Source organism: Chiloscyllium plagiosum, unplaced genomic scaffold (genome assembly GCF_037043375.1).
Source record: "Chiloscyllium plagiosum isolate Xiang-an unplaced genomic scaffold, Cpla_swu_hap1 HiC_scaffold_28, whole genome shotgun sequence".
NCBI classification, from domain to species: domain Eukaryota; kingdom Metazoa; phylum Chordata; class Chondrichthyes; order Orectolobiformes; family Hemiscylliidae; genus Chiloscyllium; species Chiloscyllium plagiosum.
In genome coordinates, this window is record NW_028270166.1 from 26,102,280 (window position 1) to 26,129,020 (window position 26,741).

Genomic DNA, 26,741 nt, shown 5'->3' on the forward strand with positions numbered 1-26,741 from the left:
CTGATGAAAGATTCTGATCTGAAAAGTCAACTACCCTGCTCCTCAGATGCTGCTTGACCTGCTGTACTTATTCCTGCTCCACATTTTATCGATTCTTTCAAGGTATAATGTCAAGCTAAATTGTGTAAGTCCTGTCCTTGTTTGCATTACCAAAATGCAATACCTCACAATTATCCAAATTAAACTCCATCTGCCACTCCTTAGCCCACTAACCTAAATGACCAAGATCTCTTTATAATCTTACATAATCTTCTTGACTGTCTAGTATACCAATCTACACACTTACTAACCATACCTCCTATATTCTCATCCAAATCATTCATATAAATGACAAATAAAAGTGGACCCAATGTGAATCCCTATGGAACACCACTGGTCACAGGCCTCCAGTCTGAAAAACAACCCTCCAACACGACCTTCTGTTTCGTACCATAAAACCAATTTTGGATCCAATTGGCAAACTCATCCTGGATCCCATGTGATCTAACTTTACTAATTAGACTGTCAGCTGCAATCCTGTCAAAGGCTTAATTAAAGTCAAAGTAAACAACTAATACCACTTTGCCCTCATCAGTCTTTTCGATTACTTCATTAAAAACCTCAAGTCAAGTTTGTGAGACACAATTTTCCTTCACAAAACCATGCTGAACATAGAACATAGAACAATACAGCACAGAACAGGCCCTTCGGCCCACGATGTTGTGCCGAACTTCTAACCTAGATTAAGTACCCATCCATGTACCTATCCAAATGCCGCTTAAAGGTCGCCAATGATTCCGACTCTACCACTCCCACGGGCAGCGCATTCCATGCCCCCACCACTCTCTGGGTAAAGAACCCACCCCTGACATCTCCCCTATACCTTCCACCCTTCACCTTAAATTTATGTCCCCTTGTAACACTCTGTTGTACCCGGGGAAAAAGTTTCTGACTGTCTACTCTATCTATTCCTCTGATCATCTTATAAACCTCTATCAAGTCACCCCTCATCCTTCGCCGTTCCAACGAGAAAAGGCCGAGAACTCTCAACCTATCCTCGTACGACTTCCTCTCCATTCCAGGCAACATCCTGGTAAATCTTCTCTGCACCCTCTCCAAAGCTTCCACATCTTTCCTAAAGTGAGGCGACCAGAACTGCACACAGTACTCCAACTGTGGCCTAACCAAAGTCCTGTACAGCTGCAACATCACTTCACGACTCTTGAATTCAATCCCTCTGCTAATGAACGATAATACTCCATAGGCCTTCTTACAAACTCTATCCACCTGAGTGGCAACCTTCAAAGATCTATGTACATAGACCCCAAGATCCCTCTGTTCCTCCACCTGACTAAGAACCCTACCATTAACCCTGTATTCCGCATTCTTATTTGTTCTTCCAAAATGGACAACCTCACACTTGGCAGGGTTGAACTCCATCTGCCACTCCTCAGCCCAGCTCTGCATCATATCCAAGTCCCTCTGCAGCCGACAACAGCCCTCCTCACTGTCCACAACTCCACCTATCTTCGTATCATCTGCAAATTTACTGACCCACCCTTCGACTCCCTCATCTAAGTCATTAATAAAAATTACAAACAGCAGAGGACCCAGAACTGATCCCTGCGGAACTCCACTTGTAACTGGGCTCCAGGCTGAATATTTACCATCTACCACCACTCTCTGCCTTCGACCGGTTAGCCAGTTTTCTATCCAATTGGCCAAATTTCCCTCTATCCCATGCCTCCTGACTTTCCGCATAAGCCTACCATGGGGAACCTTATCAAATGCCTTACTAAAATCCATGTACACTACATCCACTGCTCTATCCTCATCCACATGCTTGGTCACCTCCTCAAAGAATTCAATAAGACTTGTAAGGCAAGACCTACCCTTCACAAATCCGTGCTGGCTGTCCCTAAGCAAGCAGTGTCTTTCCAGATACTCATAAATCCTATCCCTCAGTACCCTTTCCATTACTTTGCCTACCGCAGAAGTAAGACTAACAGGCCTGTAATTCCCGGGGTTATCCCTATTCCCTTTTTTGAACAGGGGCACAACATTCGCTACTCTCCAGTCCCCTGGTACCACCCCCGTTGCCAGTGAAGACGAGAAGATCATTGCCAACGGTACTGCAATTTCCTCTCTTGCTTCCCACATAATCCTAGGATAGATCCCGTCAGGCCCGGGGGACTTGTCTATCCTCAAGTTGTTCAAAATGTCCAACACATCTTCCTTCCTAACAGGTATCTCTTCTAGCTTGACTATCCCTAATCAAGCCTTGCCTCTCCAAATGCATGTAAATCCTATCTTTCAGAATCACCTTCAACAACTTACCTATCACTGATGTCAGACTCACAGGTCTATAGTTTCCAGGCTTCTCCTTCCAGCTTTTCTTAAACAATGGCACAATATTATCTACCCTCCAGTCCTCATTGGCATACAGTAGTCAATTTTGCAGGAAAATAAGTTCTAACACTTTTTAAAATTAAAGATAGTTGTTTGTACACCTTCACTAAAATATAGTTTTTTTCTCCCAAATGTCCACAAATGCCACAATTAGAATACACTTTGCATAGTGTTCTTTGCACTGAATGTAACATGTGCTTCAGGTCCTGCAATCTTTATGCACTGAAAATGTTATGCATGTTAGAAAGCTATAGACCATACCTTGGAAAAGTGTGTCAATAAATATTTAATATAAAGTAGGATTTCATGTTAATTACCCTCTTGCTGTATCAATAGCTAACAGTGGAATGCATATGTCTATTATTGTACTTGGCATTATCCATCCCAGTATCTTCGATGCTTTTCTGTTTCGATGGAATCCTTAGTAATTCAAGTTTTGCAGCTTTTGCCTAGTCAGCTATGATGCTGGTTTACTGGTTATTTTTCAAGGCCTAGAAAATCTGTCTGGTCATGACAAAGCAGACTCATTAAAATATTTTATTAGTCATACTGGTCTTTAGGAAAGGGTTGGCTGTCTGTCCCTTGTCCTGCCTCAGTCAAATCCCATAAGTAGACAGACAAGTATTAGGCTCAAAGTTTGTCTTGCTTTAACAACTTGACCCAAACATGCATTTCAGGTGTTAACTTTCAGCCTCTAAGTCCTATCTGCCCAATAGGAAATGCAACAAGGCTTGACATTCAATGCCGAATGGGAAATTGTGAAGAATGATCGGCATATCAGAGCTTTTCAGTCTTGAAAAAGGTACATTATGAAGGGACAGCTGAATCCAGATTGTTAGTATATTGAATCAATAATGTTTATAGATGTGGAGCAAAGAGTTAACTGCACATTTACTTTGGGAATCATTGTGTCATTATTTCCCTCAGGAAGTCTGGAAATTCAACTTCAGTAGAATTTTGCGTTGACAGGTTCCCTCATCAGAAGTCATCCTGACTGGCAGGCTTGACTTCAAGTCGGTTGGGATATGATCCTTTTTTGTGTAAAAACCTTTTTACTTTTTTCCCAACTGGAAAGTCAATGGCTAATAGTAGAAAATCATTCCCCATGAGTTTCTTTTTCACATAAGCCAAAAATAGCAAACCAGATGTCTGAGTATTTGATGTTCTGATTGGCTACAGCACAATATACACAGTTTTAGCGAAGAGATACAGTAAATAGTTTTTGCTTTACTGTGGATCAAATTACTTTACCTTTGCGTTTTTCCCATTGCATCTAACATAGAATTCCAAAAGTGTGAAAACAGGCCCTTTGGCCCAAGTCCACACCAACCCTCCAAAAAGTGTCCCACTCATTCCCCAATTCTATTACTCTATGTTTCCCCTGACTAATACACTAACCTACAAATCTCTGAACACTATGGGCAATTTAGCTTGGCCAATTCACTCAACCCTCACATCTTTGGATTGTGGGAGGAAACTGGAGCACCCAGGGGAACCCCACCGGGATGGGGAAGAATGTGCAAACTCCACACAGTCACCCGAGACTGGAATCAAACCTGGGTCCCGGGTGCTGTGAGGCAGCAGTACTAACCACTGAACCACCGTGCCACCCATATCAGATGAGAAACTGAATTAGAATCATACAGCACAGTAGGAGACCATTCAGCCCATCATAACTGCATCAACTGCTTAAAAGAACTATTCTATTAGTTCACAAAAATAAAACCAAAAACTGCAGATGCTGGAAATCTGAAACAGAAACAGAAATTGCTGGAGAAACACAGCAGGCAGCATCTGTAGAGAGAAAGCAGAGTCAACATTTTGGTCCTTCTTCAGGGTCACTGCTTTCTCTGCACAAATTCTACCAGACCTACTGGGTTTCTTAAATCCATAAAGTTTAGGTACTGTTCCTACTGCCAGTGGAATTTTTGTCTTATTTATCAAAATCACCCACAATTTTGAACTCCTCCAATAATCGCCCTTTACTTGTTTTAAGAGGAACAAGTCCCCATTTCTCAAGGTCTTCTATGGCCCTATAAGTGCATATTTGCCTTTGTTTATATTTCAGCTCCTCCAATGGCAGTATATTATATAAAGGGCAGATGATGGGGTCATGGGGAGGGGAATTACGAGAAAGCCAGTAGCATTTCTTTGCTCATTTGCAGGTAATGACATTCCCCCTCCCCCAGTAAGATAGCTGTTTGACCTAGCAACTTGCAACTCCTCCCTATCTGTCACTTCCACTTTCTGCTTCCAGTGAAATGCCTTTGAACCTAACCAGCTAAGCACTTGTTAATGAAAGGCTAATTGGGTCTGTCTAGACAGGAAAACAAAACCCCACAATAATCCCAACCACCTGCTGGGCCAATCACTTCAGGGCTAAAGTTACAACCTTCTCCTGGCCTTGAGGTCAAAGGGATTTACCACAGTATATAAAATCTCAGCACTTGTTACATTTCCGCATTGACTCCTGACCCTTCAGTATCTCAGTATTAAAGAGAGGTTACTTCAAAATGGCTTTATTCTAGTCCGCTGAAACTCCATTTAATGTAAAGATGGCTAATTTACAATCTTCTAGCTGTCAGAGATAACCAACTGTGAATCGCAAGCTAAAGTATACATATATCAATTTACATCAACTCTACTAATACTGGTTCTTTGTTTCTCTGACAAATCTTTCTGATTCAAATTTTTCTTGAAAACGTTCTCAGACTCGAACTTTTGACAAAAAATTATTTGAGAGTGCCTAAATGTTAGTAACTCACTTCAATCATTCAAAATCTGGTGAAATATTGGAAGTTAAGGTTGTTCCATGGGCATTTTTGTGGAATGACTGTAGATTTAATCTGCTCCTATCAACTGCACATCCACTGCCAACAAGGCAACCTCCTTATCCCAACTCCCATCTAAAATTGCAGCAGATATCAATCTATGGTTCTGCTACCAGTGTTACTGATTTGATATTCATGTGGTTCTGTATAAAAGTCTAATCCAGTGCACCTGATGAAATGCACCAATCAAACAATACACATTGTAAGCATAAAAATAACTGTACCTATTATAAAGAAAGGCTTGCATTTATATAGCGAGTTTTCACATCCTCAGGATATCCCAATCTCTAAACAAATGAATACTTTTTAAAGCACAGTCACTGTCACATAATAAACTGCACACAAAAAGCTCAAACAAACAATAATGGAATACAGTTATAGAGTAAGACATCATGGAAACAGGCCCTTCAGCCCAAACTGATCCATGCTGACCACAGTGCCCACTCAGCTAGTTTCAATTGCCCACAATTGTTCCATATCCCTCTAAACCCTTCCCACCCAGGTATCTATCCAAATATTTTTTTAAATGTTGCTATTGTACCTGCTTCAACCACTTTTTCTGGCAGCCCATTTCATAAATGCATCACTCTCTACATGAAGCAGTTGCCCCTCAGGTCCTTCCTAAATCTTTCTCCTCTCACCTTTAACCCATGCCTTCTAGCTTTCAATTCCCCATCCCTGGAAAAGGACTATATGCATTCATGCTATCTATGCCCCTCATAATTTTATACACCTCGATAATGTCACCCCTCATTCTCCTATTTTCCAAGGAATAAAGTCCTATTCTGGCCAACCTCTCCCTATAACTTAGGTCTACTAGTCCTGGAAACATCCTTGTAAATCTTCCTTGCACTTTTTCCAGTTTAACCATGTCTTTTGTATAATATGGTGACCAAAAGTGTATATAATACTCCATAAATGGTAATGCTGATTGAGAGATAACGTTGGCCAGGATAGTGAGGGAATCTTCTTGTCCTTCAAAATCATACTGTAGTATCTTTTACATCCATCTGAGAGTACCTCAGTTTAACATCCAATCTGCAAATGTTGGCCAGTGCACAGGGGAGAACTCCCCAGCATTTCTTACATCCACCTGAAAATGCAGACAGGACCTTGGTTTTGCATTTCTGCCAAAAAGTGGCACTTGCACAGTATTACGCTGGGAATGTCAACCTGGCCATGTTGTGACGGTACGTACCTTTAAGAGGGACTTATTCTGTCCTGTTTCTCTTGAAGAGAGGTGTTGTGAACCTTATACAGAGGTGTCTGCTCCATGGAAAGCAAGAGTAAATAGCTTTGTTTTTTAAAAAAATTAGATAGAAAAATCATGAGTAGGAGGACTTAGGCTCATATAGTTTTAGTTGTTACTTTCAGTTGTTGAAGTTGGGATTTTGGAGGTGAAGCTACTAGATACCACATAAGGTCTGCAGCAGCAGAGAGACAATGTTCTCTCTCTCTGCTGCAATCGGCGTTCCTTCTCCTGGAGTGAAGGAAACAGCAAGTAATGGAAATCTGTTTTGCTGAATTTGCCTTTGCCAAGGGTGTGTTGATGGGATGATGCTATTTTTGAACAGTTGATGAGTTGTAGTTAATAAATATATATTATTTGTCAAGTATTTCTATAGAGTGAAAACATGTCAATTCTTCTTCTTTGTTTGTTTTTTAACTACAATTGCCTTTAAATAAGATAAAAGTTGGGGTTGAGGCTATCTCCTTGGTATGTTTTGAGTAGGTTTAGTCTGGTCTATAACAATGTGTTCAAGTTTCTTGAGTGGGACTCAAGACTAAAACCTTCTAACTTCGAGGTGATCACTGAATTGTAACAGGAATGATGAGCTTAACTAATTGATCTCTTTGATCCAATGTTTAGATCTTCAGAACGAGAACAAGAAGTTCTGACAAGGTGCTACAATTAAAGATAAACAAAAACATTGAAAGGTTTAAAAAAAATCAGTGATCATCTAAGTATTAGAGTATGAACTGTACAATTGGGCAATCACTGGATGTTTTAACATATTTCACATTATGAATGAATCCATACTTTGTCAGATGCGAACTGGGAAGATAAAAGCTAATTATAGCACCAGCATTTACTTATACAAAGCCTTTAACTTGTGTAAACATTTCAAGTTATTTCAACAGCTGTGCAACTGTCTGTGTGGAGTTTGCACATTCTCCGGGTGTCTGCGTGAGTTTCCTCTGGGTGCTCCGGTTTCCTCCCACTGTCTAAAGACGTGCAGGGTAGGTGAATTGGCCATGCTAAATTGCCCCATAGTGTTAGGTGAAGGGGTAAATGTAGGGGAATGGGTCTGGGTGGGTTGCTCTTCGGCGGGTCGGTGTGGACTTGTTGGGCGAAGGGCCTGTTTCCACACTGTAAGTAATCTAAAAATACTGAATCGGAATTGAGGGAGGAATTGGTGAGATAAACAAAGGCATGACTTAAGGGTTAAGTTTTTAAGTAGCATTTAAATGAACTGGGACATAATTGATGCAAATGTAACATTGGAAGGCACACAATTTTGTTTTAAATGGCATGCTTTGCAATGTTTTTTACATTGATCAAATTTAAAGTCTACCTTTTAAAAACGGAAGTTCTCAGTTGATAATTTTGTTTTTAATGAAGTGGTTTTAAAGATGTGCACTTGATCAAATTGAGCTGACTAATGAAATCTGGATTGCGGCTCTGCCTTAAACTACCAAGACAAGAAGAAGGATTTAGTATTTGCCTTTCAATCACCAATCACTTTCGTTATGTTCTTGGTTAAAATCAGGAATAAAATGTTTAATATCCTTAAGGTCAAGTGAGGCTCAGGTCAGAAACAGAAAGGAGTGTAACATCATCAGCCGTGGCAAACAATTGCCAAACTGATTTATAAGACTATACCTGCAACAAAAATCCAATAAATGACAGATGCACACATTAGTGTTAATCACTCATTTTCCTGATCTGCAGCGTAATATTTTGTAGAGCATTGAATTACAGGAACCTTAGATCCTATCGATCCAGAAACACTGCACTTCTTAAAAAAATGCTACTCTTTATTTGGTGTGCACTTGACAGCAAACAGCATCACCCAGACATCAGTGTCTCAGGTGTCTGAATCTCTATCACAGTTTTGCTGAAGGAGGGCACTATGGAGGTCTCGAGCAGTGAGGCAATATAGGCAGAAACAGGAAGGGTACAGTAATAAAAATGAGGCTGTACTACAGGTCTCCCAATAGCGATTGAGGTACAAATATGTGAACAGATTGTGGAAAAATGTAGGAGCAACAGGATGGTGGTGATAGGAGATTTTAATTTTCTCAACAATGACTGGGATTCATGGATTCACTTAGTGTTAGAGGTCTAGATGGAGCAGAATTTGTAAGGAGCATCCAGGAAGGAGAGGGACCGTATTGTTGAAGAGAGAGTGTGAAACGGACTGATAAGCTAGAGGAGATACTTGTTAGGAAGGAAGATGTGTTGGACATTTTGAACAACTTGAGAATAGACAAGTCCCCTGGGCCTGACGGGATCTATCCTAGGATTATGTGGGAAGCAAGAGAGGAAATTGCAGTACCGTTGGCAATGATCTTTTCGTCTTCACTGTCAATGGGGGTGGTACCAGGGGACTGGAGAGTGGCGAATGTTGTGCCCCTGTTCAAAAAAGAGAATAGGGATAACCCTGGGAATTACAGGCCAGTTAGTCTTACTTCGGTGGTAGGCAAAGTAATGGAAAGGGTACTGAGGGATAGGATTTATGAGTATCTGGAAAGGCACTGCTTGCTTAGGGACAGCCAGCACGGATTTGTGAAGGGTAGGTCTTGCCTTACAAGTCTTATTGAATTCTTTGAGGAGGTGACCAAGCATGTGGATGAGGGTAGAGCAGTGGATGTAGTATACATGGATTTTAGTAAGGCATTTGATAAGGTTCCCCATGGTAGGCTTATGCGGAAAGTCAGGAGGCATGGGATAGAGGGAAATTTGGCCAATTGGATAGAAAACTGGCTAACCGGTCGAAGTCAGAGTGGTGGTAGATTGCAAATATTCAGCCTGGAGCCCAGTTACAAGTGGAGTTCCGCAGGGATCAGTTCTGGGTCCTCTGCTGTTCGTAATTTTTATTAATGACTTGGATGAGGGAGTCGAAGGGTGGGTCAGTAAATTTGCAGATGATACGAAGATTGGTGGAGTTGTGGATAGTGAGGAGGGCTGTTATCGGCTGCAAAGAGACTTAGATATGATGCAGAGCTGGGCTGAGGAGTGGCAGATGGAGTTCAACCCTGCCAAGTGTGAGGTTGTCCATTTTGGAAAGACAAATAAGAATGCGGAATACAGGTTAACGGTACGGTTCTTAGTGAGGTGGAGGAACAGAGGGATCTTGGGGTCTATGTTCATAGATCTTTGAAAGTTGCCACTCAGGTGGATAGAGCTTGTAGCTGAAAATGTGTTGCTGGAAAAGCGCAGCAGGTCAGGAAGGGCTTATGCCCGAAACGTCGATTCTCCTGTTCCCTGGATGCTGCCTGAACTGCTGCGCTTTTCCAGCAACACATTTTCAGCTCTGATCTCCAGCATCTGCAGACCTCATTTTCTCCTGGATAGAGCTTGTAAGAAGGCCTATGGTGTATTAGCGTTCATTAGCAGAGGGATTGAATTCAAGAGTCGTGAAGTGATGTTGCAACTGTACAGGACTTTGGTTAGGCCACATTTGGAGTACTGTGTGCAGTTCTGATCGCCTCACTTTAGGAAAGATGTGGAAGCTTTGGAGAGGGCGCAGAGAAGATTTACCAGGATGTTGCCTGGAATGGAGAATAGGTCGTACCAGGATAGGTTGAGAGTGCTGGGCCTTTTCTCGTTGGAACGGCGAAGGATGAGGGGTGACTTGATAGAGGTTTATAAGATGATCAGAGGAATAGATAGAGTAGACAGTCAGAAACTTTTTCCCCGGGTGCAACAGAGTGTTACAAGGGGACATAAATTTAAGGTGAAGAGTGGAAGGTATAGGGGAGATGTCAGGGGTGGGTTCTTTACCCAGAGAGTGGTGGGGGCATGGAATGCGCTGCCTGTGGGAGTGGTAGAGTCAGAATCTTTGGTGACCTTTAAGCGGCAATTGGATAGGTACATGGATGGGTGCTTAAGCTAGGACAAATGTTCGGCACAACATCGTGGGCCGAAGGGCCTGTTCTGTGCTGTATTGTTCTATGTTCTATTGTTCTATGAAGGTTTTCTGGAGCAGTATGCAAATAGTCCAACACAGGAAGGGGCCATACTGGACCTGGTCTTGGGGAATGAGCCAGGCCAGGTGGCTGAAGTTTCAATAAGTGATTACTTTGGGAATAGTGATCACAATTCTGTAAGTTTTAGAATACTCCTGAACAGAGACGAGTGTGGTCCAAAAGGAAGTGTGTAAAATTGGGGAAGGATAACTATAGGGAAAGTTTGCAGGAGCTGGGGAATGTGGATTGGGAGCAGATGTTGAAAGTAAATCTGCATTTGATATGTGGGAGACTTTTAAAGAGAGGTTGATTAAAGTGCAGGACAGACATGTCCCTGTGAAAATGAGGATAGAAATGGCAAGATTAGGGAACCATGGATGACAGGATAAATTGTGAAACCAACCAAGAGGAAAAAGGAAGCATACATAATGTCTAGGCGACTGAAAACAGACAAAGCTTTGGAAGAATATCAGGAAAGTAGGTTCAATCTGAAACAAGGAATTAAGAGGACTAAAAGGGGTCATGAAATATATTTAGCAAACAGGGTTGAGGAAAATCCCAAAGCCTTTTATTTGTATATAAGGAGCAAGAAGGTAATGAGGGACATGGTTGGGTAATGAGGGAAAGGGTTGGCCCACTCAAGGACAAAGGAGGAAAATTATGCATAGAGTCAGAGAAAATGGATAAGATTCTTAATGAGTACTTTGCATCAGTATTCACCGAGGAGAGGGCCATGACGGATGTTGAGGTTAGGGATAGATATTTGATTACTCTAGGTCAAGTTAGCATAAAGAGAGAGGAAGTGTTGAGTATTCTAAAAGGTACTAAGGTGGATGCGTCCCCAGGTCCAGATGGAATCTATCCAAGGTTGCTGAGGGAAGCAAGAGAGGAAATAGCTGAGGTGTGAACAGATAAATTTGCAGCATCCTTGAACATGGGTGAGGTCCCTGAGGATGGGAGAATTGCTAATGTTGTCCCCTTGTTTAAGGAGGGTCACAGGGATAATCCAGGTAATTATAGACTAGTGAGCCTGATGTCAGTGGTAGGGAAGCTGCTGGAGAAGATACTGAGGGATAGGATCTATTTACATTTTGAAGAAATTGAGCTTATCAATGATATGCAACAAGGTTTTGTGCAGAAAAGGTCATGTCTTACCAACTTATTAGAATTCTTTGAGGAACTGACAAAGTTGATTGATGAGGGAAGGGCTGTAGATGTCATAACAATGGACTTTAGTAAGGCGTTTGATAAGCTTCTCCACAGTAGGCTGATGGAGAAAGTGAAGTCGCATGGGATCCAGGGTGTACAAGCTAGATGGATAGAGAACTAGCTGGGCAGCGGAAGACAGACAGTAGTAGTGGAAGGAAGCTTTTCAAAATGGAGAACTGTGACCGGTCATGTTCCACAGAGATCCATGTTGGAACCACTGTTGTTTGTGATATACATAAATGATCTGGAGGAAGGTGTAGGTGGTCTGATTAGCAAGTTTGCAGATGACACTTAGATTGGTGGAGTAGCAGATAGTGAAGGGGACTGTTAGAGAATGTAGCAGAATGTAGATAGATTGGAGAGTTGGGCAGAGAAATGACAGATGGACTTCAGTCCGGGCAAATGCGAGGTGATGCATTTTGGTAGAACCAATTCAAGAGTGAATTATACGGTAAATGGAAAAGCCCTGGGGAAAATTGGTGTACAGAGATCTGGGTGTTCAGGTCCATTGTACTTTGAAGGTGGCAACACAGGTCGATAGAATGGTCAAGAAGGCATACGGCATGCTTTCCATCATTGGATGGGGCACAAGTGCAAGAATTGGCAGGTCATACAGGATGGTCCTATAGTTGTATAGGACTTTGGTTCTGCCACATTTGGAATACTTTGGAATATTACCAAAAGGTTGTGAATGCTTTGCAGAGGGCGCAGAGGAGGTTCACCAGGATGTTGCCTGGTATGGAGGGCACTAGCTATGAAGAGAGGTCGAGTAGATTAGGATTATTTTCATTGGAAAGACTGAGGTTGAGGGGGGACCTGATTGAGGTCTGCAAATCAGGAGAGATATAGACGGGGTGGATAGTAAGAAGCTTTTTCCCCCAGAGTGAAGGACTGAATTACTGGGGGTCACGAGTTCTTGGTGAGAGGAGAAAAGCTTAAGGGAGATATGTGTTGAAAGTTCTTTACGCAGAAGGTGGTGGGTGCCTGGAACATGTTTCCAGTGGAGGTGGTAGAGGAGGGCATGATAGCATCACTTAAGATGCATCTAGACAGATACATGAATGAGCAGGGAGCGGAGGGATACAGATCCTTAGAAAATAGGCGACAGGTTTAGATTGAGGATCTGGATCAGCGCAGGTTTAGAGCGCCGAAGGGCCAGTTCCTGTGCTGTAATTTTCTTTGTTCTTGTCAATGTTCCTTACCAGCTAGTTTCCTGAATTAATGTGAGGGCATGTCAAACATAAATTACACTAAAACATTGGCTCGTGTCTTGTCAATGGTACATACATTGTTGATGAAAGAAAGCTGAATACTCTGTCTCTCTGGATTTATTATTCTAGTGCTCTCCAAGCCAGGTTTCTGTCCTTCTCATTCCGTAAAATTCAGCTTATCCAAAACCCTGCTGCTGCATCCTTACCTACACCAAGTCCTACTGCCCCATTTCCTGCTAACTGAGATGGGCTCCTGGCCCCCATATGCATCCACTTTAACATTCTCATCCTTTTCTGTATAATAATTTGTGGTCATCCATTTCCTTATCTGTAACTGTGTCTCCCTCCCTATAACCCCTTCAAGAACTCTGTATTCTTCCAAATTGCCCTAAACCTGGTTTCTTGTGCCCCACCTACTCACATCAGGTCATATTTAGCAGCTGTGGCTTCAATATTTAAGCTGCAAGGTTTGAAACGTTCTCTCTGAATATTTCTGTCTCTCCAGTACCCTCTGCTTCTCACAGACTCCATCTAAAATGCCACCTATATGACCGAGCTGTTGATGATCTTTCTTCGTACCTTATTCTTTAGTTCAGTGTTGACTGGGGTCTGTTGTTACTTGGTTGAAGCAAGTTGGAATATTTTTAGTACGTTAAAGATATTATTTACATGAAAAATGTTGTCAGTCCAAAAAACTCAGTCAAGCCTCAGCAAATAATTCATACCATCATGATCTTCAGCCTCCATTTGAATTCCAGGAAATATTGTGTTTTTTGGCTCAATGACTCCTCAACAGATGCTCACTTCCCACAATATTTTTTTAAAAATTCTCTTCTCAGTTAACTGAATTTTACTTCAACATCCAACAAGACCTTAGAATGGATCTGTGTACTTCCTTTAAAACAATCTACATGTGACAATTAGGAGTGAGAGCTGCCGAAAAGCTGATCTGAATAGTGGCAAACTCAGAAATAGATATTCATAAAAGCAATCATATCTAGACCTCTGAGTATAAAATCACTTTACACCAAACATTCCCGTTCAGTTTCATTCACAATTCTTTTCACCCAACATTACTTTTAAGGCTATTATCCATTCATTGAATTCACCAAGAACATTAGAGCGGATTTTCCTCATTTACTAATCTTGAAAGTAGCACCAATCAGGCACAGCGCACCTAAAAATGTATGCCACCAAATATTAGCTGAAATTGCTTTCACTCACAGCCTTGACCATTTACTCATGCCTGCTTCTGGGCTAGTCCACCCCTAGTTCTGGTAGGCTGAACTTATAGAATCATACAGCAAAGCGATCATTTGTCCCAACAAGTCTGTACTACTAAGTTACATGAAATCTACACTAATATCTTGCACTAACTTCCAGTATTGGGCCCATAGCCTTGAACGTTATCACATTTCAAGTGCTCAATGAAGCATTTTTTAAAATTTGTATGGTTACCTGCATCAACTAACCTCCCAGGCAGTGTATTCCAGACTCCCAGCCCCCTCTGGGTGAAAACCTTTTCCTCCAATCCCATCTAAACTTCCTGCCTTTCATGCTAAAATTATGTCCCCTTATATTTGATGCTTTGACTAAGGGAAACAGTTAATTATTATTCACCCTGTCATGTCTCTCATAATCGTATACACCTTCCACACATCCCCACAAAACCTTCTCTGCTCCTAAGGGAACAACCCAAACTTACCCAGCTTCGCTACAAAGTGAAAGAGTTGCATTCCAAGCAACATCCTGGTGAATGTCCTCTGTATCTCCTCCAGTGCAATCATAACTCATGGAACTGATGAGGAAAAACTTTATGCCTGAAACCATTCTAGCAGAACTTTTCTGCACCTTCTCTCTGATTTCATAAAATTTTAAAAAAAGCTTGTCACAGAAAGAGGCTATTGTGCCCATTCAAACTATGTTAGCTCTTTCAAAAAGCAATCTATTAAGTTCCTCTTTCCATATATTATGAACATATTTTCTCCTTCAAATATTAATCCAGTTCTATTAGAGTCATACAGCATGAAAAAAGGCCCTTCGGCCCAACTCACCAATACTGAAAAAGTTTCCTAAACTGAACTAGTCCCATTTGCCTGCATTTGGCCTATATCTTTCTAAACCTTTTCTATCCATGTAGCTGTCTAAATGTGATTTTTACCCGCCTCTATCACTTCTTCTGGGAGCTCGATTCAGATATGCTTCACCCTCTGTGTGAAAAAGTTGTCCGTCAGGTCCCTTTTAAATTTTTCCTTTCTCACCTTAAACCCATATCCTCTAGTTTTAGACTCCCCTAGGTTGGGGAAAAGACCTTGGCTACTCACCTTTAATCTCTGCCCTTCATGATTTTTTGAACTTCTATAAGGTCACCTCAATCTCATCCCCCCAGCTTGTCCAGCCTCTATCTTTAATTCAAACCTTCCAGTCTTGGTAACGTCCTTGTCAATATTGTTTTGCACCTTTCTAGTTTAATAACATCCTTCTTATAGCAAGGCAACAGGAATTGTACACAGTACTCCAAATGTGGACTCACCGGTCACAAACGAAAACAGAAACTGTTGTAAAGTCCCAGCAGTTCTGGCAGCATTTGGGGAGAGAGATCAGAGTGAACATTTTGGTCCAGGGACTCTTCTTCAGAACGGATGGTTAAGAAAAAGTTGTTTTCAAGCAGAAGATAGACTGGGGGGAGGGCGTAAGGAGTAAACAGTACATTGAGGTAGACCCCAAAAATAGAGAAAAACAGTCAGACAGACAAAGGAGTGAATAATGCTCAGCCTGGGACAATGAATAGCTGGTAATGGAGACTATTAGAAACTAACAATAGTATGTAATAGCAAACCATGTGATAACAAGGCCTGATGTGTGGGGATTGGGGTAAGGACAGGGGAGGAAGTGTCTCAAGCCCCAAAATTATTGAACTTGCTATTGAGTCCAGAAGGTTGTACAGTTCCCAAGCAGAAAATGAGGTGTTCTTCCAGTTTGCGCTGAGCTGTGCTGGAGCACTGTCACAAGCCTGAGACAGAGATGTTGGCCAGGGGAACAATGTGGTGTGTTGAAGTGGCAGGCAACTGGAAGCTCAGGGTCTTCACAGCTATGTGTTCTGTGATGTGCTCACCCAGTCTACCCCTTGGTTCCTCAACGTAGAAGAGACCACAGAGTGAGCAGTGATTACAGTAAACTAGACTGAGTCAAGTGAAGGTAAAGCACTGCTTCGTCTGGAAGGTTTGTTTGGAGCCTTAGATACTGAGGAAGGACTTGCATCTTCTGCGGTTGCAGGGGAAGATGCTATGGGATTATGGGGTTTGTTTTGGAGTGAAGGAGGAGTGGATCAGGGTGTCCCAGAGAGAACGGTCCTTGTGGGTTGCTAACAAACAGGGGGATAAAGTGCCTCGCGATGGCATCCGCTGGAATTGGTGGCTAATGATCCTCTGGATGTGGATGGCCTTACTTGTACAACTGTAATGGCTTATCCAAACTCCCATTCAGTGCTCAGACCAATGAAGACAAGCATGCCATATGTCCTGTTCAGCAACCTGTCTACCTGCAAAGCCACTTTTAAGGAACCATGTATCTGCAATCCTAGGTCTCTCTGTTCAACAATACTCCCCACAGGCCTACCATTAACTGTGTAGGTCCTGCCCTGGCTTGTCTTACCAAAATGCAGCATCTCACAATTATCTGAATTAAACTTCACCTGCCATTCCTCAATCCACTTCTGACTTGCCTTGCATTTTAGTGCCGATACAAAGCCAGGCAGTTTGACATGGTGTCCGCAGGCCAAGGGCTTTTCTATGGCACCTTGTTATACCAATGAAGAACACACAGCATGTTCCAGTGGGCAGATTGAATGTGCTTCAACCAATGGTCTTGTTTTATAGTCTGAGGGAAGGAATCCTCAGTCAAGTCAGGGGGAACTGTTAACAGTCAGGAGGACACACCACAATTGAAAACACTTCATAATCCTTGCAAGTGAGTAGGCAAAGAAGGGATGCAATGGATGCTGAAGAGCTGGGAGAGTGGTAGCTGTCACCTGAGGATGAAGATGAGGAGATTAAGCAACATGACCCACATCATGATAGAGTTGTACAACTGTGGGCACAACAGGCTGGACAGGACTTGATTCCACTAAATCTGAGTTAGCTAAAGGGACAATTCACTGACTGCAAATGTGTTGCTGCTTGAAAGGTAAGCAGTTTATTGCCTGAAACAAATGCAGCCTTTTTGTTTGCTCTTCATGTTGCACAACAAAAGTTAACATTTTCAACTTTTTGAAGGTTTTACAATGTGTGATGCTCCCATGTGTAATAAGAAGACGAGGTTATATTGCACTTGGTGTTAGAGAAAGGGTTGCACTCCCCTGAAAAGGGTTCTAACATGGTGTGGCATTAAGGCTAGGTAGCCTGCGCAGCTTGATTTCTGTAACTGCTGTTACAATGACAGTCAGTCTGACAGATGATGATCTAAAGTAGCAATACATTTATGATGTGGGTTTCTACTTCCAATGAAGTGTCCTCCTGCCTACCTGTGTGCCCTCAGAAGCTGTTCATTTTACTTCTCCTCCCTCTGTGTGTTCTATAACTGACCTGACACACAGCTTTGCTTTAAATATGGCACTGCTAATGGAAATCCCAGAGATTACTGACAGTAGTGAGTACCTCCTCCACAGGTGAGTGCAATATAGTGTGAGCATGCTGCCAGAGACATGGCAAATACATAATGAAGTGAGCAACAGGAAACTGTGAGAAATAACAAACCAGAGCTCACAGAGGGAAACTCTCCCCAAAATTGATACCTGGTAGATTTCTGGTAAAATTCAGTCTGAGGTTTCTCTCTTTTTACACTTCCTTTACTTGATATTAAGTTAAAAATCACACAACACCAGGTTATGGTCCAACAGGTTTAATTTGACCTGGTGTTGTGTGATTTTTAACTTTGTACACCCCAGTCCAACACCGGCATCTCCAAATCATGATTACTTGATAAGCATTTCACTCTCTCACCAAAATGCATCAGCCATGCTGAACCCTACTGAACTGCCATGAGTCTGCCCTGTTCACTAGTCTAATCCCTCCTGAAGTTTATTACAATCTTCCTAATGGTTAGAAGAATCATAAAATCCCTACAGTGTGGAAGTAGGCCATTTGGCCAATAGAGTCCACTTCGAGGAAGACAGAGCATCTGGAGGAAACCCACGCAGACACGGGAAGAATGTGTAAACTCCACACAGACAGTTGCCCGAGGAATCGAACCTGGGTCCCTGGCACAGCAGTGCTAACTATGGAGCCACTGTACTTCATCAATTACACAGGAAATAATTATACCTCAATGTTTTGGGTCATCTGCAAATTTCAAAATGAGCAATGTCTCAACAAAGAACAAAACAACACAGGAACAGGCCCTTCAACTGTCTAAGTCTGTGCCGACACATTTTGTCCTTCCATACTAAAATAGTCTTCACTTTTAGGATCTGTATCCCTCTACTCCCTTCCTATTCATAAACTCATCCAGGTGCTTCTTGAATTCTGCTATTGTATCTGCTTCTACAACTTCCTCTGGGAGTGCGTTCAAGGCACTCACCACCATTTGTGTGAAAAACTTGCCTCACACATCTCTTTTAAACATCACCCCTCCACCACATCAGAAACCTGTAACCCCAGTAATTGACCCCTCCACCCTGGGAAAAAGCCTCATACTTTACACTCTGTCCATGCCACTCACAATCTTATAAACTTCTATCAGGTCGTCCCCTCAACCTCCTGTGTTCCAGTGAAAACAAACCCAATCTCTCCAACCTTTCCTCATAGCTAAAATACCACATTCCAGACAACATCCATAAAACATTCATATCCTTCTGGTAGTGCGGTGATCAGAACTGTACATAATGTTCAAAGTGTGGCCTAACTAAAGTTCTGTAAAACTGTAGCATAACTTGCCTCTGCCTATACTCAATGCCCCTTCCTGTGAAGGCAAGCATGCCATAGGCCTTTTTTACTACGTTATCTACCTGTACTGCCACCTTCAGTGATCTGTGGACCTGCACATCCAGATCTCCCTCTATATCAATACTCCTAAGAGTTCTACCATCCACTGAATAATTTCCACCTGGACTTGACCTTCCAAAATGTATACCCCCATATTTGTCCAGATTAAACTCCATCTGCCATTTTTCTGCTCGCACCTCCAACTGATCAATATCCTGCTGTATCCTTTGATAATCCTCTTCACTATCTGCAACTCCAACAATCTTTGATTGTCCGCAAATGTACTAATTAGATCAGCCATGTTTCCTCCAAATCATTTATGCAGACCACGAACAGCAGAGGTCCCAGCACTGATCCCTGTGGAACACCACTAGTCACTACTCTCCATTCCAAAAAACATCCTTCCACTGCTACCCTCTGTTTCCTATGACTAAGTAAGTTTTGTATCCATCTTGCCAGCTCACCCCTGATACTATGTGACATCACCTTTTGTACCAATCTGCCTTGAAGGACTTTGTCAAAGAGTTTATTGATGTGTTTATTGATGTCCATGTAGACAACATATCAACCGCTTTTCCCTCATTAACCATCTTTGTCATCTCTTCAAAAAACCTGATCGAGTTAGTGAGGGGCATGACCTCCCCTGCACAAAACCATGCTGTCTATTATTAATATGCCCATTTGCCCCTAAATTTGTATATATCTTGTCCCTGAGAATCCTTTCCAATAACTTTCCTACCACTGTCATGAGGCTCACAGGCCTGTAATTTCCTGAATTATCCCTGCTACCCTTCTCAAACAATGGGACAACATTGGCTATTTTCCTGTCCTCTGGGACCTCACATGAAGCCAAAGAGGATAAAAAGGGATCTGGACATAGGGATCTCAATATATTTCTCCTTACAATTTGAAAGACTTCTATTTGCCACGTCTCTGTTTCATTTTCCTTCACCAATTTTACATCCATCTTGCTGTATTGAACCTTTTTGTTCTACTGGCTTCAATTTTGCCAACTGGTCCAATATATGGTAACTTATCAATACCTTCTGAAATCCATATACACAACACTATTGCACAGCCCTCAATCACCTGTTTGTTAAAAATTTTAAGGCTAATCACTTCCTACCTCTTTCATTCGTATTCATAGAATCCCTACAATGTGGAAACAGGCTATTTCACCCAATAAGTTCACACTGACCCTCCAAAATGTAACCCACCCAGACCCATTCCCCTAACTAATGCATCTAACCTACAGATCCCTGAGACTATGGGCTAATTCACCTAACTTGCACATCTTTGGACTATGGGAGGAAACTAGAACAACTGGAGGAAAGCCATGGAGACACAGGAAGAATATGCAAACTCCACACAGATCGTCGCACAAGGCTGGAATCAAACCTGGGTCCCTGGCACTGTGAGGCAGCAGTGCTAATCACTGAGCCACCATGCCACCCCCTTAGAAGCCTTTAAAACTTCTGTTCCTTTTCCTTTGGTTTGGAATTGGGAACTGAATAAAAACTGTTCTTTTACACTGAGTAAATCTAGCACATATTTTTTGTAGCCATCAACATGATTTGGAAATAGAATCATGTGCTAAATCTTTTGCTTCTTTAGTTTTGAATTTACATGCAATTAATTACAGAATAACAATGGTGTAATACAAATATTTGCAAAGCATATAATTTTTCTGCATTTTAAGAAAATCACAACCAGTAAAACATATCTTGGTAAGCAAGTTCTATATTTATCTGACCCTTTGTGCTTCGACACAAGAGCATCGCATTTCTCATGCTGTTAGTTCTTGCAGAGAAAATCATGGTATTATATAGAGAACCACACATGAAAATGAAGACATAGAACCACAGAAGAAAATTGAAGCTTCCATCACCAGAATTTGCTGCAGCAGCTGGAGTAAATCAACTGAGGTCAATGAAGCAAAGGCACAATGAAGTTCAACATTTTCAAGGACCACCCTACTTGCATTTTACAAACAGTTTCTTTCAGATTTTCTTTTTGCAGCAATCTGAACACAGTTAAATAATCTACTCAGAAATACAGCCTCATATGAGCAGAGAGCCACCTGAATGTTAACAGGACAGAGACCACAGATATTTATGGTCTAAACTATGCACCACGTGATATGCGATTTGTTATATGTATTGCAAATTATTGATTATGACTCTTGATAAAGTTGCAGATTGGACACACAATAGGAATTGAGCAGGGTGACAAATATCAGTACAATTTTATTATCCCATTTAGCTGCATGAAGCAGATGTTTAGCTTCTCACATAGTTAATAATGATCAGAATGCCAATTAACGTACTCCTTCCACAGACTGAGCTGCCCTGAGCAGATCAGTTTTTGGCCCTGCACCACTTTTTGATTGTTGATTCTAAGCTGAATTTCAAACCCTGTATCCTTGAAGTCACACAAACCACCAATGCCAACATGTATGGAATCTCAACCAACCTTTGCTACCTTCAAACTCAACTATTCCAACAGTCCTGTCACCAGCTTTTCATCTTGCATAGACTTCAATTTATTTAATTGGCTGCAGTAGCCTTTCACCCATCAAATCCTACTTACCAATCCTACTTACCAATCCTTATCCTAAGTGTTCAAACTTACAACATTCTCAATGCCGTTTAAAACCCTTCTGGCCTCACTCTGCACTATTTGCTATATGTTGCTGTAGTGCCAACCTCTCCTGACTGCCAATGACTCTTAGTTGCCCATTCTACCTTCCTCATCACATCATTCGTGCCGGAGCTGCCTTGGTCCCACATTCTGGAATTCCTTCACTAAACTCTCTTGCTGCTGTTTCTTCATAACTCTTCTTAAAGCCCACTCATTGACCAAGCTTACAGTACTTCATCAGCAACTTTATTTTCTTTATATTTGTACATTTTATATATTTGTAGAATTACACATTATATAAAATCATACACAGTACTAAAGAGGTCCTTTGGCCTATTGAGTCTATTTGAAGGACTTTGAGGTGTGGAGAATGCTGATGATTGTTTGGGAATGGTAATAGTTGCATATATATTGTAGAAAAGAGAAAAGTCAGTACTATTGCAATGTCTCAAAGTTGCAGACACTAAGATAACTCAACAGCTTTTCTTTATTCTTCACTCTTGTACACTTATTCTACCTCCTACCTTTCATTTGCTCTGTCTCACTGCATTATTCCCCATGAGGTCTGATCTGGGAGGACCAATGAAGGAAGGACTTAGCAAAAAAAGAGTCAGTAATCTTTCGCAAGCTCTCCCAGTCCCCACCTGCAACATTACTTGGAGTTCAACAAGAAAGAACGGCCATTTATAGCCTTTCGATGAGATTTCCACTGAATCTACAAAATCTTACAGCAGGACATTGGCAAACCCTTTACCAAAACTTTGTCCTGAAGTGTTCCCATCAGGGAAGGGATTTCAGATAGTTCTTTCTCGACTCTTTGAACTCAGTCTGACAGCAGTTTTTACATCAATCCTTTGGGCAAAGAACAGTGCACAGCATAATGGGAATTAAAACTGATAGAGGAAATAGCTTGCAAAGTGAAAAGGAGAGGTACATTTAAAGGGTATTTATTCAAAAGTGTCACTAATTATATAAATGAAAATACATTCTATACTAATTCATGCCCTCATGGTGCAAAACATGTCTCCAAGAAGACATATTTACCTAAGCAAAACATTCATGTTCAAATTATACTCTGCTATTGGAACCACTGCGAAACAACTTGAGTTCACTTTAACAACAGAACATTTTGAATGATCTCAAAGGACAATGCATTGTCAGCACAGTCTCCCTGGAGGAGAAATCTTAAACAATCAATTTCTGTACTCACCTCCTTCCATTTCCTCCTGCCAGTTCCTACTGCTGCTTGCAGGTGAGCTTGGTGAAGGGTAAAACTCCCCACCTGGACTAGTGTCAATATCATCTTCCATTGAACCAGATTTGTGTCTTTTACTTCTGTTGAGGAAGAAAGATTCTCTTACATGTTGAAAATAAAAAAAACATGCCATACCTTTTACATTTGCCTTTTTTTAACCCCAAAGTTGTCTGAAAATTCTGAAGAGGCTTGACAAGGGTAGATGACAAGAAGTCATTTTGCCTGTCTGAGAAACACAAGGTGGGGCACAATTGCAGGGGACAGAGTTGATCATTCAGGACTGTGATTCAGAGAGTTTTACACTCAGTGGGTTGTGGACCTTTCTCTATCACAGAGCACAAGGGAAGCACCATCACTGAATATACTCAAAGCTGAGACATATAGATTTTTGACCTCACGTAAAATCAAGGATTATTGGGAGCTGATGGCACAATGAAATTGAGGAAGACAGTCAGCTCTGACCATACTGAATAGCAGAACAGCTTCAAGAGTTCATATGGTCTACTCCTGCTCCCATTTTTTGCATTCTTAGTCACACAACAATCTCCTTCAGCAGCAAGAAAATACATTAAAGGACCCAACAATTCATCACATTGTAAAGCAGCAAATCCTATGCCACAAGAGATATGTTGATACATTATCTTATGATAAGACAAGAATTCTAACAATGAGCATCACATTCCATTTATCCAATCTCACCAATTTGGCAAGCATTACTTCAAGCAAGTTCAATATTCCTGTTTGTAATAGTTTGGCACGGAAGTGTTTAAGGCCTACCCTGCCTTCAGTAGATTTACAGTGATATGAGGATGTAATTGTAATTTCTCTCTTTCTCCCTCAAAGGTAACTCAATGACTATGAGGGGTTTAACCTATTTTTCTAATCAACCTGTACAGAGATGTTATTATACACCTCTGGAGCAAGTAGGACTTGAACCCTGGCCTCCCAATCCAAGGGTAGAGACACTACTACTGTGCCATAAGAGGACCACAATTTTCCAATTAACCTGAACACAGATGTTGTTACATATAACTGGAACAGGTGGGATTTGAATCTGGGTCTCCCAGCTCAGAGCTATAGACTGTACCACTGAACCAAAGAGCTCAGGGGTTTAATTCCTTCAGAAAATGGAAGAAAATTAAATAAATAGTGGAATTGGGGTAAATCATTGAGCAATATTTAATGGAGGTGATGGGGGTCTTACCAGAGAGCTTACCTTTAGGGAAAATCAATTTAATTAAGTACCATCAAGCACTTAACTGGACAGTGGCTGGCCTTGCCTAGGTTCAAGGACTCTAAGGATGGAATTCCCATCTTCCACGTGCTGTCACCTAGTAGTAGGCTAGCAGCTGTACATTGCTAGGTAGTTCCAGTGGGAGTGGTGGCTGCTTCTGTGGATACAAAGCTCACCAGGACTGGCCCAGAATTGCCAAAAGACTCTGGGCACAGATTAGTGATGAGGGTACAGCAGACAGCACGGCAGAAGGTTCAGCAGTAATGGCAGGAGATTTGGCTCTCAGCAGGCACCCTCATTCCTGAGGTCTCTTAATCAGACACTGAGTGCCCTTGAACTCCTGGGAGGTGGCCTCATTGCTCAAAACAAATGCTCAACGCAAAATACTGGGCAAATGTCCAGCAGACAATCAGCAAAAATCATTCAGAATGGAAGAGCAGGTTTGAGAGGCCATATGTTCCATTCCTGCTCCATGACTGCAATTTCCTGCAACACATAAATAAATAATTCTTTTTAAAAAGTAGATAGAAGTCCAGCAAATGCAAGACAAGAGTGTCACTAAGCTATTATTCTGTGGAAATCGTAGATGACTGATTACACCGGTTTCATGCTATAAACATGCTGCAACCTTGCTATATCAGAATTGCTAGCAGCATTTTTACAGCTTCCGTGATGACACTGTGAAAATGCTCCACTAGTCATCAGAGAACAGCACCTCTCACAAAGAACAGCTCACATGTATCGTGAATTTACACGATATATATCTGGTGTTGATTTCTATTCAACAGTATTGTGGACTAAAGCCACTTGGTAAAGCATTTCTAGATTACTTACAGTGTGGAAACAGGCCCTTCGGCCCAACAAGTCCACACCGACCCTCCGAGGCAACCCACCCAGACCCATTCCCCTACATTTACCCCTTCACCTAACACTACTGCCAATTCAAGTAACCTGCACATTTTTGGACTGTGGGAGGAAACCGGAGCACCCGAAGGAACCCCACGCATACACAGGGAGAATGTGCAAACTCCACACAGGTAGTTGTCTGAGGTGGGAATTGAACCTGGGTCTCTGGCTGTGAGGCACTGTGCCATTGTGCTGCCCATGACTGAATTTTTCAGATTTTGATGGAAATGATGAAACATAATTCCTACTGAGGACTGAAATCTTCCTGTGATGTCATGTTTGGGCTCTAACTAACCTGGCACTCTGCCAGTCCACATCTTCAGAAGGGCTAAGCACTCTGCATAGCTGAACATAATCTTGTGACACCTAATACTGGAAGAGGATGAGAAGGAGTTGCAGAAGGTACTTTGAGAATGAGATGCTATGGCACATGATAAAAACCTTTAAACCTTCAATGCCCAGGGTACATCTATTCTTGTTTTATGTAAGCTTTTACACTGTTGTAGCTGTCCCAAGGAAATATCCACTTGCAAGATCAGTGCAAAGGCAGGGAATTTTTGCATAGGTGCAATTCAGTAAATTCAGAACAAATGGAAGCCTGACATGGGACTGATTTTCAGATCGCAAAATCAGATATGTGTGTGGCCATTTTTCCTATTTCCCACCCAAGGTGCAAGCAAAGTTCCCACCAATATCTCAGCTATGTTTTTAAAATTAAATCAAATGTTAGACAGCTAGTGATAAAGTGCAGAATACTGAATTCTAGCATTGCAACATTGAACAGATGGTTGGTGTTGAGTTACAATGCCACATTCAATCGAGTGATTCCGATTGCTCTAGTAGTTTCTGATTACAAGCAGAAATGAAAGGTCCAATTAATGTCTCAAATTTGCTGATAACTAGGTACAACATTTTTGAGTTTTGCTTTAGCTTCTCTTGCCATCATACAGCATTCCCGATAAGTGTAGATCAGAGAGATGAAAAATAATACTGTTCCATGACTTACAGGTGCATAGCACCATGAGATTTTTTGAGATTTGTTTTTGATTCAGACCGCAATAAAGTATTGCAGCAAAAATATTTATGATTAAATTCAACACAGCACTGAGAGAACGTAAACACACGGGGGTGGAAATCTGGATCCAGCATTGGGAACACCTCCAGAGTAAGTGCGGAGGAGGGACCGCAGAATAGAGTGGAAACTAGTTCCACTGAGATTCTGGACTGTTCAGAATAGGTTGGGAAATTCTAATGGGGGTTCCCACTAGTGCAACCTCCACCTGCTCCCCCATAAGTAGGGGATGTAGCTTGGGGAGTTCCCAGGGCTCACAAATAAATTCCACTCAGCTGCCCTTTTTTGCATAATAGTATTCAGAAAAGACAACCGTACAGTGGAGGTCCATTATAATGTGTTTGATGCAAATTTGTCTGTAGTGCAGGGGTCTCTGAAGTTTGATAATTTCAGGTGGCAGAACACAGATGGTTTGCACATACAATCTAACAGCAGATGGAGCTGGTGTGATTGAGGGAGGGTGGCTGTGGATCCCAGGGTCAGCAAGAATGACTGCTGATTAGGTGACTTGATGTCTGGTACCACTGGCAATGGCAAGCTTATTTATAAATTGAAATTGCAAATGAGGCCCTTTCAGAGATAGGGTCCTCCGAATTGTATTATTAAACAACCTCATGTCTATTTTGTATATTTGAAGGCCCGAATGAAAATTGAATCAGATGGCCAAATGTGTATCCAAGAAGCCCTTCTATCAGGCAAAAATCTGGCAGCCAGCACCTGAAAATCCAGCTCCTGATATCCAAGGAAACCAGCAATCCCAATGGTCTGATGATAACAATGGCATAATAGATATTTCATTTAGGCAAAAGAAGCAGCTGTGT

At 41.7% G+C, this 26,741-nt stretch overlaps 1 protein-coding gene across 4 annotated transcripts in view; it reads right to left on the reverse strand.

The window, feature by feature from the left end:
* nfic (nuclear factor I/C) overlaps positions 1 to 26,741 on the reverse strand; it is an 813,295-nt gene that overhangs the window by 160,854 nt on the left and 625,700 nt on the right. For all 4 annotated transcript variants that reach the window (XM_087976064.1, XM_087976061.1, XM_087976063.1 and 1 more), the window contains exon 6: positions 22,664 to 22,788. In XM_087976064.1, coding sequence (XP_087832190.1) covers positions 22,664 to 22,788 — 125 coding nt within the window. The remainder of the gene's footprint in view (positions 1 to 22,663; positions 22,789 to 26,741) is intronic.